Raw genomic sequence first — 18,810 nt, 5'->3', positions numbered from 1 at the left:
TGTTATACTGTATGCTTAACAAAAAGTCCCTGCAACTGTGTCAAACGTAACTAAATTACATCATGATATCTTAGGGGCATGATCATCCACTTAGTACTCTGACATGCAGATATAATACACCTTCCCTATTCTCTACTTGCCCCCCCTCCCCATGAACAAATTATATTCAGAAGCACAGACAGGAAATCTGCCTAGCAAACTAAGGTTATATTTTCAATGTGGCATAAAGATATCTTTCAAGAACTGCTGAGATACAGAATGAAAAGGCTGTTGAATTCATTCCCGCCCTCCACAACTCCACGTGGCCCCAAGCACACACAAGAGAGTGATGCCCAATGCCATAGAAGTGCCTAATGCCCCTAGAGTGCTGGCCCTAGACTTCAGAACTATCTATCTTCCATCTTTATCGTGGACTTGCCTCTTCTGCGCAATCAGTGCATGGTGCGCACAGCCTCTGGCACTTTTTAAGTACACCTGCCCTCAATACAGCTCTCCACTGCTCCTTTCCTATTGTATCTCTCTATTTTTTCTTTTTGTTGCTCTCTGCTTCCACCAGACAGATTGACTGTATCCTGAAAACCTTACTTTCTATAAAAAAATTAAGATTTTCTTTTTTTTTTAAGGCATCTACTTTTCCAGTCATCACAGCTTGATCTGTTCTTGGTTATGTGTTTCATATACAAATATCTTAAATACTTGTAAATGAAAAAGTAAAAGTTAAAATATTTGTTTATTCTAAGATAACAAATACCAGGTTGACCTTATGTCTTTTAGCTGTAGTCACAAAATTTCAAAAAGAAAACATTGATGTTCTTCCCTCCACGTATGTATAACATTCACAGTTCTGATTGTTTGGCCTATTTAAACTAACATTTCATCAATCACAACACAGTTATTATGCTAGACACTGTGCTAGGTGCAGAGGGTACAATGGTAAAGAAAGTGAAACACTATGGTCCTCTAACAGGAAGCTTCAGCTATGCAATCCAATTACACAGTTCACCATATAAGTATCCTCCAACTACTAATTTTTTTTAAAGATTAATGTACAATTATCTGGCTATCAAAATTCAGGATTTTTTTTAATGTCTTTTCAAGTATTTATCTACATGATAAACCCAGGAAGCTATTCATTCATTCTATACTAAGGCACACCCTCTGTCATTGGAAAAACTGCACAGTAGTAAGAAAAAAACGGGCCCTATGGCATTCAAGCAATACACCAAGGACTTTTTAAATTAATAAAAAAAAGGCCACATTTGATGTGACAGGAGGAATTTTAAGAGGAGACTCTCAACTTTCTATAAAAAGTAAAACTGCTATTCTCTCTTCCATCTATTAGCATAGTATATAAATCACAGTTCTATCACAATGAAACACTAATCAAATTGCTACCACTTTATATATTTTAAAAGGTTAAGAATATATACATATTCAAATTTCTTCTAGAGCAAGGAACTGGACTTTACAATACTTTAAAGGAGGGAAAACAGCCAATATTAATGCTTACTCTCAGAGATATTCTTTTGAACATTATGATACACCTTGTCCTGGAAGAATGTCATTTCTCTAAAATGTTTTTATATCACCAGTTACAATGTACACACCTGTGTGGCTCCGGATGTGGACTCTCAGTGTCCCACTGCTGGCAAATTTTTGGCCACAATATGGGCATATCTTCTCCTTTTCTCCTGTATGTGTCTAAATGGGAAGGAATAAAAAAGGGTTAAGGACAAAGTATAAAGAAGTAGGGAAAGATGATTAAGTGCCTCCGACAATGGTAAATCATTTTTTCCAAGATTATGTTTCATTAAAATGATTTACTATCACAATGAGATTTTAAACAATTCATCATGGATATTCCCACTGGTTCAAAAAACCCTTCGAATCATGCGTTAGTGTTAATTTGAAAATAATTGTACAGTTTACTTGTTAAGCCTATGTTGAGCCCCCATCGACAGATGATTAAGTTATATGAAACCAGTACATGCTAACGAAACCACAAAATCAAAATGAGGCTACAGCTGCCCTTGACTGCTGCCAAGAAACACTTTCTTAGAAGCATTTTTCACATTCTTAGTGTGTATTTAACTCTTGAGGATGGAATTAATATCAGTCATCTGTTACGTGCATTATGCTCGTCTGACCAGACTGATTTTATTGTGTTGCAAAAATCAACATACATCTGATTTGACCCCTAAAATCAGCAGGTGTTTACTGAGCAGTCAATTTGAAAAGAGCATCCCTGCCCTGAGTACACCTTTAATCGAAGCATAAAAACCACCACAGGAGTAAGGGGAAGGGGTGTCATCAAAGGGGATTTTGAATAAAATGTTGGAGAATTCAGGGGAAAAAGAGGTCACATCCAGTGACACCCCCCAAAGAGAGGAGGCAGATGGAGCATTTTAAATTCGCATCACAATCTCATTAGGAGACCAGTTGGAACCACCATTCCAATAAACAAAGGGTCACAGCTATCTCTCAATCCCCAGTACTTCTCGAATTTAGGTGAAAGGTAAAAAAAAAAAAAAAGAGGAAGGAGGGGATTATTTCAGGTATTTGTGCATTCTTTATGAGATTGCTTTTTTAAATTGGTGTTTTCATTTCAATTATAATATAAAAACTAATAAAAGTATATTGTGGATCTTCTGGATGACCATCTCAAAACAGAGCTTGCAGGGTCTGTATTTGCATTGGTTTTTATGCAAATTATTAGTAAGTATTACTATTCAAATTGCCATGGGATAATGAAAAAAAGAAGTGGAAAATTTTCATAAAAATGATGCATTCTCAAAAGGCCAAACAGCACTGTACGCTGCTCACACATACGACCTAAGTTACTCGCCAAGAGAAGCGAAGGCTACAGGAAAGACAGTGGCTGAAGAGAGAAAATGGGGGGAATGGGGAAAGGGGACAACTACTTCATCACCTCACAACCTCAGACAACCACCTACAGAGTAAAAGATCTTATCTTCCATATTAAATTAACGGTTAGTTTTAATATAATTGACTTTGTAGCTTTATAAATATTTATTTTGTAAATGTGCATATTCGTATTGTATCTCTATTTGCATATATACTACCACATTTATAATTCGTAAAGAGCTATAAACTAACCTTAGTCAACATCAGTGTCCCTCAGAATTTTTTCCCTTTAAAGAATTTACATTATACCCAGTTTGAGAAACATGCTCTAATCAACTGCTTTGCTAACCAACAACACTCTGTAAAATAGACATCGCCTGGATTCTGCATTTGGCAGGCACTTAATTTTCCATTTTCACTGCAAATTCTTATACAAAACAGTTATACATTCTTTATACCCCAGTTAGAGCTTTTACTCCCATGGCCCATATTATACTTCAATTTCAACTGAATGGCATAACATTTTAACATGTAACAGACCTCTGTTCTTTTCGTTCCTTGACAGAGAGGCTAAATATGGCAAATCTTTCTTGATTAGTATAAGATCGTTTAGAAATTTAATATATCTGTTATTCCAAACAGGCAACTACCAACTTATTTGTAATATCTTAATAAAATCCACAAGATGTCTTTTGCTGGTTCACTGCTCACATATATGACCTAAGTCACTTACCAAAAGAAGTGAAGGCTAAAGGTTAAGACCTTAAAAGATAAATTATGAAAAGAATTAAAATGTTTCTGTGGTTTAAATTCAGAAATAAAGTTTATTTTTAGATACAGAATTTTGTTAGGTGGTTTTAAGTGACAATGAAGGTACAATATTAAAATAGCTTAAATATAGATATTTCTAATATTAACAGTTCATTATAAGAATATTGGATAAATGTATGAAAAAAACTGAACAATGCACCGCAGAAATATTCTGTGACAATCTGTTATTGGAGACAAACAACTAAATCTCACTTAAAAACTCACTATACTTTGCCCTCACATATTAAAACACAACAAAAACATTACATTCAGACAAAAATCTGAATTAAAACAAAAAAAAAGCTGAAAGAATATTCTATTAAGAGATTTTTAAAAGGGAGACAATATCATTATTACTTATGATTAAAGACACAGGAAAAGTTACTCAATTCAGTCCTTTTAAAACAACTTTATTAAAGACAGATACATTATAAAAGTCACCCTGAGGTGGGAGTCATTTCCTCACATTCACTCTGTAGCTCACACTAACTGGCAGAAAGCAACCACCCTTCATAGTCATTTTTAAAGTCAGCATTAAACACCGTAAGTGTGTTTGTTATAATATGAATTCTGTTACTTTAAAAATATACTTAAAATGTACTTATTTTGGTAAATAAGAAAAAAACAAGAAAACTATTGATTTGCTTTAGGTAATTATCCAGTTAAAGTAACAAAACAAAGATATTTCACAAATTGCAACATGTAAGAACATAATTATATCTGAGCTGAACTAGTATTTATCAAGTCCTTGTTCTATACCAAAAACTTCCCTAGGCCCTAGGAATGCAAATATGAACAAGGATCATTCCAGCCCTTGAAGAGTTTGGTCTAGTAACTCTTCGATAAACATCTGAATTGGCTTTGAAAAATAAAATTATCAAATAGCTACTCTTACTTTAAGAAAAGACTTACTAAATTAATCCAAAAACATATTAAAACAGATAAGCTCCCACTCATCTGGTGTTTTGTATTGCCCAACTCTCAGCATAGCTAAGTAGTATGTAGAATCTACATCTAACTCGGGTTCTCTTTCATGAAAAAAGTAAATTGATTCTAAAAATAAAGAAAAGCAAAATTATCTGAAGAGTTGGTATAAATTATGCAATCCTTTTGTGTCACTTTAGGTAAATATGTTGATAAATTAATATGAAATTGGTCATCAAATGATAGTTAACATATATGATGATATTGTTTAAATATATAATCCATTCAAAATAACCGTAGGCATTTACTTACTTTCTTATGACTTCTAAGCACTGATGGTGTAACAAATGCCTTATTACATAGCTCACATCTGTATTTCTTGTGTCTTTCATGGACCACCTGGACATGAACATTTAAGGTATCCTTCCTTTTAAAGGTAGCATCACAGTGATGACATTTGAAAGTCCTCTCACCTTGGAAATAAAAAAGCCAAATAAGAGAAATATAAGATGCAACAGAAGGGTCCTTAATCTTAACTCTCATTCATGTATGCTGGATTTATGATTGTTTTCTCTAAGACATTAGTCTTATAACTCTAAGAATTTATCATACCCACAAAAGTTAATTTTTCACAAAAAATTCCAGTTCCGTATTTCCTAATGCACCGTGTGACCGGGGGAAGTCATTTAACATTCTTACATTCTCTATCTCCTTAACTGAAAATCTGGGGACTGAATTAGCTAACTCTCTAAAGGTATCCTGAGCTTTAAAGAAGTATGTATTTTTAGCACAAAAGCTGGGATTAAGGTAAGCAGATCCTTGTGAGGTCTCTGTCAAGCAGGGTGAGTTCCCTTGGGGGCCCCTCCCAAGCTCCACTCAAATCCCAAGCCTGTTCCCCCAGCTTCCAGCAGATAGAGCGCAGGCAGAACAGGGTCACAGGTAGAAGGCTGGAGGCAAGCCTCTGAGAGCAGTCAGAAACGCATCAATGGAGGCCCTCTCATTCTGGGATAGAGAGAGATACAGCACCCCTTCATTCCTCAGCACTGTGCCTGGATCTTGGCCTGGAGGCTCCCTGACATGGCAGTGGGTCTGTTGTGAAGCAGCTGGGGAAGGAATTCACTTCCCAGGCTCTCAGAGAGACAGTGGGACTAGATTGGAGTTGGGGCAGCCCAGTGTAATAGCCACCATTTTCTACTCTAAAGCCCCTGAGCACCTGAGAGGATTCTTCCTTTCTTCTCATTATATAGCCTAGGCCTGAGGAGGCAGCCACTCCAGAAATTATGTTGAGAGATTTTATAATACTTGCTAACTTTCACAGACTACTGTCTCTGTAACTCTTCTTAAACACAACTCTAACTTTTAGTAGTCCATTTTAAATACATTTTCAGCAACGAATGCACACCATTAGAAGATACTGATATCTCTGATGACATCATAAAATACATGTGGCACATGATTACATGAACAAGATAAACTAGTATTTGAATATATGTTCCCTTTTTAGAGAACAATTTCATTAGCATGTTGTTATTGTTAGTTGCCATCGAATCAATTCTGACTCATGGCGGCCCCATGTGTGCAGAGTAGAACCATTCCACAGGGTTTTCAAGGGGATGACTTTTTGGAAAAAGATCTCCAGTATGCCTGTCTTCTGAGGAGCCTCTGGGTGAACTCCTACCACCAACCTTTCGGCTAATGGTTAAGAGCTTAATCGTTGGCACCACCTATAGATTCAAGTATTATATCTGCAATGAGGCAAGATATAGAGATACCTAACTTTCTACATCTCAATAAGAGATTTCATTTCAACTGAGCTCTTCTAACTTCCCTCCATTATAACTGGCACTAAATTTAGAAATGTGAAGATCCTATTATTTGTTCATACCACATATAAAAAGGGGAGGAAAAAAAAAGGATGTCCAGAAATCAAGAAAAAAAGAAGGAAGAAAAAGACAGATCACCCTCCCTTTGTCTTTTCAAACCAAATATAGCTCTGTAACTTAAAATCTCTTAGAGTCTTGCTGAAATTTAACGCTTCAACCAAAGTCACATCCAAACCATGCATAAATGATAGATTCTGGGAGCTTTATTGGTTGTTTTCGTGCATTTTTGTTGTGGAAGGTTATTGTTGTCAACTAGTTTGTCTTTATATATCTTTTTTAAATTTATTTAAATTGTTTTTATTTTTAAAAGCTAGTAAAAGAAAGGAAACCCTGGTGGCGTAGTGGTTAAGTGCTACAGCTGCTAACCTAAAAAAGGTCGGCAGTTCAAATCTGCCAGGCGCTCCTTGGAAACTCTGTGGGGCAGTTCTACTCTGTCCTATAGGGTCGCTATGAGTCGGAATCGACTCGACGGCAATGGGTTTCGTTTTTTTTTTTTTTTGGTTTAGTAAAAGAAAATGTCAGGTAAGACTGTAAATATTGGTAATATCAAATCTACCTAATCAAGTTAATAATACCAAATCTCTACTGAATGAAATTTTTTTAAAAAAAGAAACTTATTCAAGATTACTCATATCAAAGCATTTTCATTAAACTATTAAGTGAATCAAAATGTTGGCCCTTGTACAAAAATCTCATATAGTTATACCAGAGAAGTCCTAAATGACAACTTACTTCTCTTCTTCCCTATTTTAATTCCAGATTTTTTTGTCTTACGTTTTTCAGAATTTTTTAAAGTACTCAATATATTTCATTCTGTTACATTAAGGAAGCTATTGAAGAAAAATCATTGCTTTATGCCATCCTCTAATTGCACATTTCATTTTTCAAAGACATCTTTCATGTATACATTCCCTCATTCTTAAAGAAACTAGCTAGCAACTTGCCTTTTGATCTTCAGCTTATTAAACAGCAGAAATTTCCAATATAATTATGACAAGTTATTCTTTATATGTGCTGATGTATGTTTCTAGTAACAGCCCTTATCATTTGAAGTTACGCATGTTTCATTTTCCTATTGTGCAATACGGGACCTACTATTCTGTCCTCTCTATTTTAGCCAATTCTTGTTTTCCATCATTTTAGCTCACTGGCCATAACTGACATCTGGCTTTACCTTAGCTGGCTCCTTTACTCACTCAACTAATTGTCAAAGTTGATTTTCCTGGCAAATGTCTTTATCTGCAGCTTTGTAAAGCCACTGATGAATGTGCTGATCAAGGTATATATGAAATGTACAGGCACTCTCGACACCGAATCACTTCAAATCTCTTTCTCCATCTGATGAAACAATGAGCTGAAATCCAAAGTATTAGATTCCTTGTATTAAAAATCCCTTGCTGTTATTAAAAATAAAATTTTGCCTTTCTTAAAAAAAAAAAAATTTTCCTGAGTGTCAGGTCAAGTTTAGTAATATAAGTCTTATCAGTATGAATGATGTTCACTTGTTTAAATCCCTATTCTAAAATCCATTCATCTCATGTGGTTATTTTTCATAATCAATATGATAGCGATATCAGGATGGAAATTTCTGCTGCTGCAAGACAAATTTCATTTTTAAACACATAACTGCTCTTTATAAGGAAAATGAAAAGCTGTGCTAACAATTTCTCCAGAACTGTTAAGGGTAATAAAGTAGAACAACATGAAATCCCAACAGTTTATCTTTTTCTATAGGAAGCAGATTTAGTATCATCATAATCATTATCATTATTTATGAAAACCTTAATATCTTTATTATTTTACATTTTAGACCCTATAATTTGACCCAAGAAAATTTCTTCCTCTAATATCCTATACAACCAGTTGTCAAGGCTGATTATTGTGCTAGCCTCAGAAGTATTAAAAATTTAAGCAGTAGCAAGGATTTTCGGGTATATAGGATATGCTGATGATTAAACAACTCAAATCAAAAGTAAGAAACATAAATATTACTCATTTTATAGAATTTTTTAATTTTTAGGATACAGTAGTAAAGTAAATCTTTGGTTATTTCAATATCTCAATGAAAGATTCATAGGCAGGGAACTCATTTTTAAAATCTGGCCGAGTAGTAACACTTTCTATGCCTCAGTAAAGTGATTCCTTCAGCAATATGTCCATAAATCCTGTGGTATTCTAAAAATAGCTCTGCAGTAACTGCTAGACAAATTTTCATTGTGTGTTTATGTAGAACTTAATGCAAAAGGGGAAAAAAAAATGCCCGTCAGAAGTAAGAAATCAGAGGCAGTGTAGTAAGTAGGAAAAGCACCTGGCCATCTGAGACCTTCATGCTACCCCAGCATCATGAAACCCTGAGTACTTCTCCCAGACTCAGTCTTCTCCAATTCCTCTCATGGGGTTAAATTCAATCGATATGTACTCTAGTATTTTCCAACATTAAAAGTCTGTGAGCTAATAAATCTGACAAACATATGAATGTTTTGAGAAGTCACACATTTCCTTAATCTTGAAATTTAAAAGGTATAAAAGGTCTGTTTCAAAATAGAGCTCAAAGATAACTTATGGAACTTAGGCAATATTTTCATATACCAACTTTAGAAAATGGAAATAAAAGATGTAAAATAAAATGTCTCACAAAATAATTAATTTCATCATGGGAAAATAAAGTAACAATAAAGGAAGAGAAAGTGAAAGGCACTATCGCGATGCCCGTATTGTATTCTCAAAGACTATGAGAATAAAGTGTGAGATAACTATTTTTGTCCTCAACTGCCTGAACTATGACTTACTGTTATGTATTAGCAGGTGTCTCTGCAAAGAAAATGGGGTCCGGAACAAAGCTTTACATTCCTCACATTGGAACGGTCTCTCTTCAGAGTGGGTCTGCAGATGAAAGAAACCTTAAATCAGGAAGATCAAGAATTAACTAGTCATTACAATAATTGGAGCTTCTTGGTTGCATGATGTGAAAGAAGAAAGAAAGGAAGGGAGACAATATCTTGTTTCTTCTGGTGACATTTTCCCACCGTAATTTGGTAAACACAAATATGCTGTGTGGATAGGTGACAAACAATTGTATTTTAAAATTTTCACTTTAAATAAAAATTTGATAAATAGTAAAGGAAATTGTTCCTCTTATTTTAAAACGCTGGTCTGAATACAACTTCTAGGATCAACTTTGTGTAATGAAATGGTATGGTATTTCTCAAAAGTCTAAACTCCTTCATCACTGGACAAGCTTTAGATATGGGGGTACCACATTTTCAGCATAAAGGAAGAAAACTGGTAAAAATGAGATTGTTTCAACCCTTTTTCTAAACTTCACAGAATAATTTCAAGTAATTTTTAGTCCTGGGTGCTGCTTTTGTCCCTAAATTAGACTAGAACATTTACTCACATTAAACGGTAAGGTAACATTCATTAAATATTATGTTTGTGTCAGTGCTATCCTAAATACTTTACATAAATTATTTCATTTAATTCTAACAGCAGCTCTATGAATAAAATACTATTATTTTACCTGTTGTACATATAAGAACATTAAGGCTCAAAATGGGCACACTAGCCCAGGGCAAGGACGAGAAGGCAGGAGGCTAGAGGAAAGCTGGTAACAAGAAACTCAAGGTTGAGAAGGGGAGAGTGTTGACACGCTGTGGGGTTGGCAACCAATGTCACAAAACAATATGTGTACTAATTGCTTAATGAGAAGCTAGTTTGTTCTGTAAACCTTCATTTAAATTACAATTAAAAAAAAAAAAGATGAGAACGTAAGGGGGCAGGGAAACTAGATTAATGGAAACAGAACAACCAGAAGGGAAATGAGAATGTTCATGCATCGTGAAGACTGTAACCAATGTCACTGAACAATTTGTACAGAAATTGTTGAATGGGAACCTAAATTGTTGTGTAAACCTTCACCAAAAACAGGATAAAATATTATTTTAAAAAAAAGTTGAAATAATTTGTCAAAGAGTATAGATGCAGCACTACTAAGCACTATGGTACTTGACAAACAAAAATATATTGATAAACCAGGAACAAAGAAAAACCACTATCTGTATCTAAACCCAAAAATACCAACAAAACAAAAACAGTAAGCTTTATCACGCCCTGTTTTTCATTACATGCCAGTACGGTGAATAAAATCTTATTCTACCACCCCCACCCACTGCTGTTGAGTCGATTCCGACTCATAGCGACCCTATAAGACAGAGTAGAACTGCCCCGTAGAGTTTCCAGAGAGCACCTGGTAGATTCAAACTGCTGACCTTTTGGTTAACAGCCATGGCACTTAACCACTACACCACCAGGGTTTCTTATTCTACCACAGTTGGAAGATAACAAGGCCTTATAAATGTTTAAAAAACTAGCAAAATTAAACTATGCTCTCATATCACAATGAAGTAAATCACAGAACTTTCTTTTTTAATATATATATGTGGTATAAAAATAAAAGGGATAACATACAGGAAAGTCACTTTATTCAGAGCATACAGATTTACATGTTTTCTCAGCTTAATGGGCATTATAATATTCAAACCATAAGCATATCTATTACCATAACGATGGTGAAAAAAGATTATCATGCTTGTTTTCAGTTGTGAAAAAGATGAAATAAGATGGAGGAAAGATATTTAATAGTCAAAATAAATTGCATATGCTCCCAAAGTGTTAGTTAGCCACAGAAATTAATACAGTATTGACAGCACAGGAATAAGTAGATCAATAAAACAGAAAAATGAGTAGATTTCTTTCATTTCATAAAATACATGAACATCTAGTACAGAACAATATGCCATTTCAAATTGGTGGAAGAACAGTGGAAATTTTAGTAATTAGTTTTCAGCCAAATATTGAGACATTTAGGTAAATGGGCCCACTCCTCACTCCTTACAATAAAAGAAGTTCTAGATCAATTCAGGTGGTGTTTTAAAAGTGAAAAATAAAGACATAAATAACTAGAAGAAAATATGAATTTTTAAATAATTTTTGAGTGGGAAAGCCTTTGTAACCAGGCAGAAACTGAGACATTCTAATGAGAGAAAGAATCAAATTCAAAATTGTAATGCAGGTATTTAGTGACTATATATGTGTGTGTGTGTGTATATATATATATATATATATTCACTACATAAAACAAAAGTTTTATATTGAGAATATAAAGAGTTACATAACATTAAAGAAGACATAACTCCAAATAAAATGGGGGGGGGGAGACTCCCCTCTGAACAGCACTCCTGAAAATTCACTCGCTGTTTCATTCTGTGTGAGGTCTACGCTATGCACTTCAGTACCCTGTGTGCCAGTCCTATTTTAGAAGCTGGGGATATATATACCAGTAAAAACAAAAGAGACAAAGTACTTACTATCACGGAGCTTTTTATGCTAGTGGAGAGAGATGGGCAATAAACGAACAGTAAAATATATATCAGGAAGAGATGCTACGGAGAAAAATAAAGCAGGGAAAGAGGACAGCAAGTTCCTCAGAGAATGAGGTAACATTCTTTAATAGGTGGTCAAGGAAATTCTAGCTGAGAAGATGATGTTTGAGAGAAGAACTGAGGCAGTGAGGAAGTAAAGGTGGGTATCTGGGTGATCTAGGCAGAAAATACCAGGAAGGCTAGCGTGGCTGGAGACAAGTGGAAGAGACAAAAAGGTGAGGTGATGAGGCCAGAGAAATGAGGAAAAGTGGGGAAGAGAAACAGATCATGTAGGGCCTGGCTGGCCATTGAAGCAATTTTGTTTGTTTGTTTTACTCTCAAAGACATGTAGAAGCTCTAAAGGGCTTTAAGCAGATGAGTAGCAGGATTCACATGACATTTAACAGGATGCTATGGTGGCTGCGCTGTGAAGAGGATGTAGGTGGACAAGGGGAAGCAGAGAAACCAGAGAGGCAATACATCAAGAGGTGGCGATGGCTTACACCTGGATGGCAGCCCCAGAAGTGATTCAGTAGGATTCTGTATATATGGGAACCCCTGGTGGCGTAGTGGTTAAGTGCTACGGCTGCTAACCAAAGGGGTGGCAGTTCGAATCTGCCAGGTGCTCCTTGGAAACTCTGTGGGGCAGTTCTACTCTGTCCTATAGGGTCACTATGAGTCGGAATCGACTCAGCGACACTGGGAACTGAACTGGAACTGTATATATGATGAAGTGAATAGGTTTTGAGGATGGATTTGGATATGGAGCATGAGATGTAGAAAGAAAGAAGCAAGCATGATCCAAGATTTGTGACATGAGCAAATGGAAGGACAGGTTAGTCATTAATGAAAGAAAGACCAGGCAAGAAACAAGCCTGAGTGAAAGATAAGGAGTTCAGTTTTGGACACGTTGAAATGACTATTAAAAGATGTCTAGTGAAATTGTTCACTACAGATTAGGAAGTAAGCAAAAGTAAGCCTTTGCTTACCCTGCTTACTGGGTCATCTGCCACAGTCAGGGATTGTAAATCTGAAAAGAGGCTTTGATTCTATCTACAGGAAGGTGCTGTGGGGTTAGGAGAGAGACAGATGCCAGCCACACATAGAAGCGGAATCTTTGATGTGGCGGAAAAAATGTGAAAACTGTTCACTACAAATGAGCAGGCAAGCAAGGTAAACACCATACTTGCCTTGCCTAATGGATAATCCACCCCTGGCTCTGGCTAACCAATTCTCTTAAAAGAAATATATGACAAATTTTTTACAACCAAAATTTTTTAAAAAGGGAAAAATCCTAAATGCCCGTTAACAGGTCTAAACTTGGTTAACTAAATTATAATGGATATTATATATTTATGTTGTTTCATTTAGAAAATTCTCCATAACATATTTGGAGTGTTAAGAGCTGAATCCCATATATATATATATATATATATATATATATATATATATATATATATATATATATATAGAATACCTTTCATGCCATATACCAAAACTAAAACCAAACCCACTGCCATTGAGTCGATTCCAACTCACACGCATACACACAGAGAGTAGAGTCCAAAAAGATGTTCTGGAAAACATTAACGAGAGTTTTCACAGGAAAACAGACAGTCGTATTTTAGAGAATTTTTACTTCCTTCTTTATATCTTTTTCTGATGTCTGAATTTCCTATAATGAGTAGGTGATATTATTATAAAAAGAAGAAAAAAAAAACATTTTGCTTTAAAAGCATCTGACTGGAACATACGGCTGCTTTATTCTCCAAAAATACTATATTCTACCCCATTCTGTCTCTGTATTTTTTCAAGTCTAAGACAAAACAATTGTGTAGATGGCTTATTACTTGGATTATGAAAGATCACAGGGCAGCATAATGCCTTACAACTATGTTAACCAAACCAAAGCCATGACATCTACTCGCCTACATTCAATAGCATATTCTAAGTGGTAAGCTGTTAGTGCATGACAGACGTCTAAATACTTCCGTCAAAGAGATTCCATCATCATCTCTGGGCTGAGGTGGCATCACTCATAAAAACCTCAGCAGAGAATCCATGTGTCCAATTAACAGCAAGACAAAGACAGGCCATCCCATTTCAGTATTTGCTCGCACATTCACCGCGCTGCCCATGTCGTGGATAGAGTACTTCTGTCTCCAAGATATATTTTACAAGTACCAGATGAAATTAAGTTTTTTTAAAGGCATCTTATCAGAAACCTTCAACAATTCATCTCTAAAAGAGTACCAAACTTTTCACTGACTTAACTGCAGGATCCCTGAGTAATAGAACACCTCCTGGTTAAATATTATGTCATTAAGGACATCAACATCTGCCAATTAAGCAGATGTACTAGTCCATGAACTAGTGAGAACAATGAAATATGTTTCTTATGTACCAATTACTAGAATTAAGTCTGATTACCATTGCGGATGTAGAAAACGCATAAGAAAATTTGTTGAACTATTTATAATACCTACTAATATGCCTCAAACATGCTTTAGATGGTTTTTGGCATAATTTTTGCACAGTAAATATTGAATTAGCACATTTCTATCATACAGATCAAATATAAATTTCATGAGCACAGAATAAAAATTTCATCAGGGCTATTCACAATTAAAAATAATAATCTTGACTATCAGGAGTATATTTCACTCCATAGTAAGAGAATTTTATTAGAAATCTTATTTCTTCTGTAGCATGTGCAAAGCAAGAAAACTATCATAAATTCAAGGTAAATAACTAGAGCTAAAACAGGTTTGGGGAAAATATTCCAGAGATTTGTTTGTTAGAACTTTTTTCTTTTTAATTTTGTTATTAAAGTCTCAAGTCCCTATATTATAAGCACATTACTGTCCCACTGGGCCACACAATAAACCCACATCATATTAAATGTGCGTCATGTGGCTGTTTACAAGGTATGTGGATTAAATTTTTACTGTTACCTTTATAACTGACTTCTTTAAACGGACTCTTCTTCACAAAAACAAATGGATACTGGAGAGAGATTGCAGAAATCAGTTGCTTTAAGCTAAGTACAGGAAAGGGTAGCTCATTCCACACATAGACAATTATAAAAATGCAGGTGGTGTTCCTAGAGAACTATTCTGTTGTGGTTGTTAGGTCCTGCCAAGTTGGTTTTCAACTCATAGCAACCCCACGTGATGGAGGAGAACTGCCTCATAGGGTTTTCTAGGCTGTAATTTTTATGGGAGTAGATCGTCAGTCTTTCTCCCACAGAACCACAGAGTAGGTTCGAACCAAAAACCTTTCGGTTAGCAGCCAAGCACTTAAATGTTATATCACCAGGGCAAGCCCCGCTTAACCAATCCCCACCTTTCCACTGCTTGAGAGACACAACTCCATTAGTAGAAGAGCCATAACCTCATGGAGCTAACGCCCGGAGCCTGCACAGCATGAAGCGTAACATGACCAGGGCTAAAGGAATTTGTGAAGAGGAGGAATAACCATAGACTTTCAGAAGCCTTGGAAGGTAGCAGCTTGGATTCCCCTTGAGGGAGCTTTCCCCTCTACAAAACTTCTAGGACATGGACTCTCATATCTAACAAACACTGGGCTGGGAGGCTAGGTCCATGACCTCCCAGGCTAGCTGATTTGACCATTAATTTAAAAGTTCTGCCTTTTCACAATGACCACCATTTACTATAAATTGGCCTAGAACCAACACAGAACAATTTTATTCTCTTTTCCACGCTGGTACTCTGAATATATTGAAACAGCAATCATGTCGTCTCAGAGAACTATCTAGTTAACAGACACTAGTAGCTTCTCCCACAAAGATAGTTTCTACACTCATCACAGTAATAGTACAGCAGACTTTCTACATAAAAACAGGCATCCTAATTTTAATAGCTCATATGTAATAACTAAAAATAAATATACTAACTCTTCCAGTGGATAACTTGTTTGCTAGGCAAGATGGTAATTTCTCATCCAAACAAGAGGCAAGTACAGCTTCTTAAAGTACAAACAGACAAACACAACAATGTAACAATTTCAGTCCTATCAAAAAATAACACTCTGAAAATTATTTCTAACTCCTGAATAGGAAATACTTTCTATATATAGTAAAAAACCCTACCATTTTAACAGATAATATGATTCCAAACATTTGGCAAATATTGGACCAGGTAAAATCAATACATACATACTAGTTTTTTTTTTTTTTAATGAATATCTAATTACCTGAAGTGTCAACATCTCCAGAGGATATACTCTCATAAAACCAATCTATTTCTCAAGACAATACAGGTGTAAACTAAAGGGAAAGGATACAGAATTTAGAGTCAGTTTTAAATATAAAACATACAAAACAGGATATTAGGTTTAAGATACCACACCTCAGCTATTTTAATCATCACACAGAGTTTTCATTTGTACATTCCTAGTTTTCATTGGTTCAGATTTCTGTTAGTTGTGAGTATGATACAAACTATCATGTAAGAATGGATGCATCTCTTTTTCAAAAATGTATTAATTTTCTATTTAATTTAACTTAGCCTCTGAAATTACATTACCTATTCACTAAGATTGTTGACATCATTTAAATCCATTATTCTATGTATTGAGTGTTCTTACCAGTATGCTTCTTGCCTTCACACTAAATTTCTCTAGTTTGCTAAGCTGTCAGAGCTATGGAGATGAATGCTTTTCTCCTCTTGTCTATGAAAAGCCATCGCCATGTTTTCTGATATTGCTAACCTATCTAAGGTTTGTTTTTTCAATTCTATTTGACATAGTCTTCTTCTAATAGCTATTATGAGCTGAGAAATGAGTCAAACAACCTTGTTAGAATTCCAGGTGGCGTAAAAGTGAAAGTGATGAGGGCAGAAACTCCATGTTAGGATTAAACATCGTTGTTGTTAGGTGCCATTGAGTCGGTTCCGACTCATTGCAACCGTACGTACAACATAATGAAACACTGCCCGGTCCTACTCCATCTTCACAATTACAGCTATGTTTGAGTCCATTTTTGCAGCCACTGTATCAATTCACCTTGTCAGAGGTCTTCCTCTTTTTCACCAGCCCTCTACCTTACCAAGCATAATGCCTTTCTCCACAAACTGGTCCCTCCTGATAACATGTTCTAAGTACTTGAGACAAAGTCACCCAAGGAGCACTCTAGCTGTACTTCTTCCAAGACAGGCGTGTTCATTCTTCTGGCAGTCCACAGTATATTCGATATTCTTTGCCAACACCATAATTCAAATGTATCAATTCTTCTTCAGTCTTCCTTATTCATTGTCCAGCTTTCCATGCATATGAGGCAACTGAAAATACCATGGCTTTATTCAGGAGAACCTTAGTCCTTGAAGTGACAACTTTGCTTTTTAACACTTTAAAGAGGTCTTCATCAGTAAGTACTTCAAGTCTTCTTTGTTTTCAGCAAGGAAGGTTGTGTCACCTGCATATGGCAGGTTGTTAATGAGTCTTCCTCCAGTCCTCATGCTGCATTCTTCTTCATATAATCCAGCTTCTCAAATTATTTGCTCAGCATACAGATTGAGTAAGTGTGGTGAAAGGACACAACCCTGATGCACACTTTTAAACCATGCAACATCCCTTGTTCTGTTCAAAGAACTGCCTCTTGGACTGTACACAGGTTCTGCATGAGCACAATTAAGTGTTCTGGGATTCTCATTCTTCACAATTTTATTCATAATTTGTTACAATACACACACTCGAACGCTTTTGCCTAGTCAATAAAACACAGGCAAGCATCTTTCTGGTATTCTCTGCTTTCAGTCAAGATCCATCTGACATCAGCAATCATATCCCTCATTCCACATCCTCTTCTGAATCTGGCTCGAGTTCCTGGCAGTTCCCCGTCGATGTACTGCTGCAACCATTTTTGAATGATCTTCATCAAAATTTTACTTGCATGTGATATTAATGATATCATTTGATAATTTCTGCATTCTGTTGGATCACTTTTCTTTGGAATGGGCACAAATATGGATCTCTTCCAGTCGATTGACCAAGTAACTGTCTACCCTTTCCTATACTCCTATACTCGATGGACCAAGTAGCATAGACGAGTGAGCACCTCCACCACCGCATTCGTTTGTTGAAACATCTCAGTTGGTATTCTGTCAATTTCTGAAGACTTGTTTTTTGCCAGTGCCTTCAGTGCTGCTTGGGCTTCTTTCTTCAATATAGTCAGTTCTTGATCATACGCTACCTCCTGAAATGGCTGAATGTCGACCAATATTTTTCCGTATAGTGATTCTGTGTATTCCTTCTACCTTCTTTTGATGCTTCCTGCATCATTCAATATTTTGCCCACAGAATCCTTCAAAATTACAACTTGTCACAAGGAAAACATTAACCCAAGAGACAGAAAGGGCCACAAAAACCAGAGTCTCCATCAACCTGAGACCAGAAGAACTAAATGGTGCCTGGCTACCACCAATGACTGTCCTGACAGGGAACACAACAGACAGTCCCTGACAGAACTGGAAAAAAGTGGGGTGCAGAACTCAAATTCTAGTAAAAAGACCAGACTTAATGGTTTGAGACTGGAGGAAGCCTGGCAGACTTGTCCCCTGGACTCTCTGTTAACCCAGAACTAAAGCCATTCCTGAAGCCAACTCTTCAGACAAACGTTAGACTGGACTATAAGACATAAAATGATACTTGTGAAGAGTATGCTTCTTAGTTCAAGTAGATACATGAGACTAAATGGGCAGCTCCTGTCCAGAGGGGAGACAGGAATGCAGAAAGGGACAGGAGCTGGTTGCATGGACATGGGAAATCTGGGGAGGAACGGTGGAGTGTGCTGTCACGTTACAGAGAGAGCAAGCAGACAGGGTCACATAACAATGCGTGTATAAATTTTTGTATGAGAAACTAACTTGAGCTGTAAACTTTCACTTAAA

General features: G+C 36.0%; 1 protein-coding gene across 13 annotated transcripts in view; it reads right to left on the bottom strand.

The window, feature by feature from the left end:
* Window positions 1–18,810, bottom strand: part of PRDM5 (PR/SET domain 5) — a 450,522-nt gene that overhangs the window by 249,211 nt on the left and 182,501 nt on the right. For all 13 annotated transcript variants that reach the window (XR_007517600.1, XR_007517603.1, XR_007517604.1 and 10 more), the window contains 3 exons: window positions 9,272–9,365; window positions 4,912–5,072; window positions 1,608–1,701 (listed from right to left, as the gene is read on the bottom strand). Coding sequence is in view for 8 of the 13 variants with exons in the window: in XM_049885411.1 (XP_049741368.1) it covers window positions 1,608–1,701; window positions 4,912–5,072; window positions 9,272–9,365 (349 nt within the window). In the remaining 5 variants the exon portion in view is untranslated. The remainder of the gene's footprint in view (window positions 1–1,607; window positions 1,702–4,911; window positions 5,073–9,271; window positions 9,366–18,810) is intronic.

The sequence above is a fragment of the Elephas maximus genome, chromosome 5 (genome assembly GCF_024166365.1).
Source record: "Elephas maximus indicus isolate mEleMax1 chromosome 5, mEleMax1 primary haplotype, whole genome shotgun sequence".
Taxonomy (NCBI): domain Eukaryota; kingdom Metazoa; phylum Chordata; class Mammalia; order Proboscidea; family Elephantidae; genus Elephas; species Elephas maximus.
The sequence above is the reverse complement of the archived record's forward strand: the minus strand, read 5'-3'. Positions and strand labels throughout refer to the sequence as shown.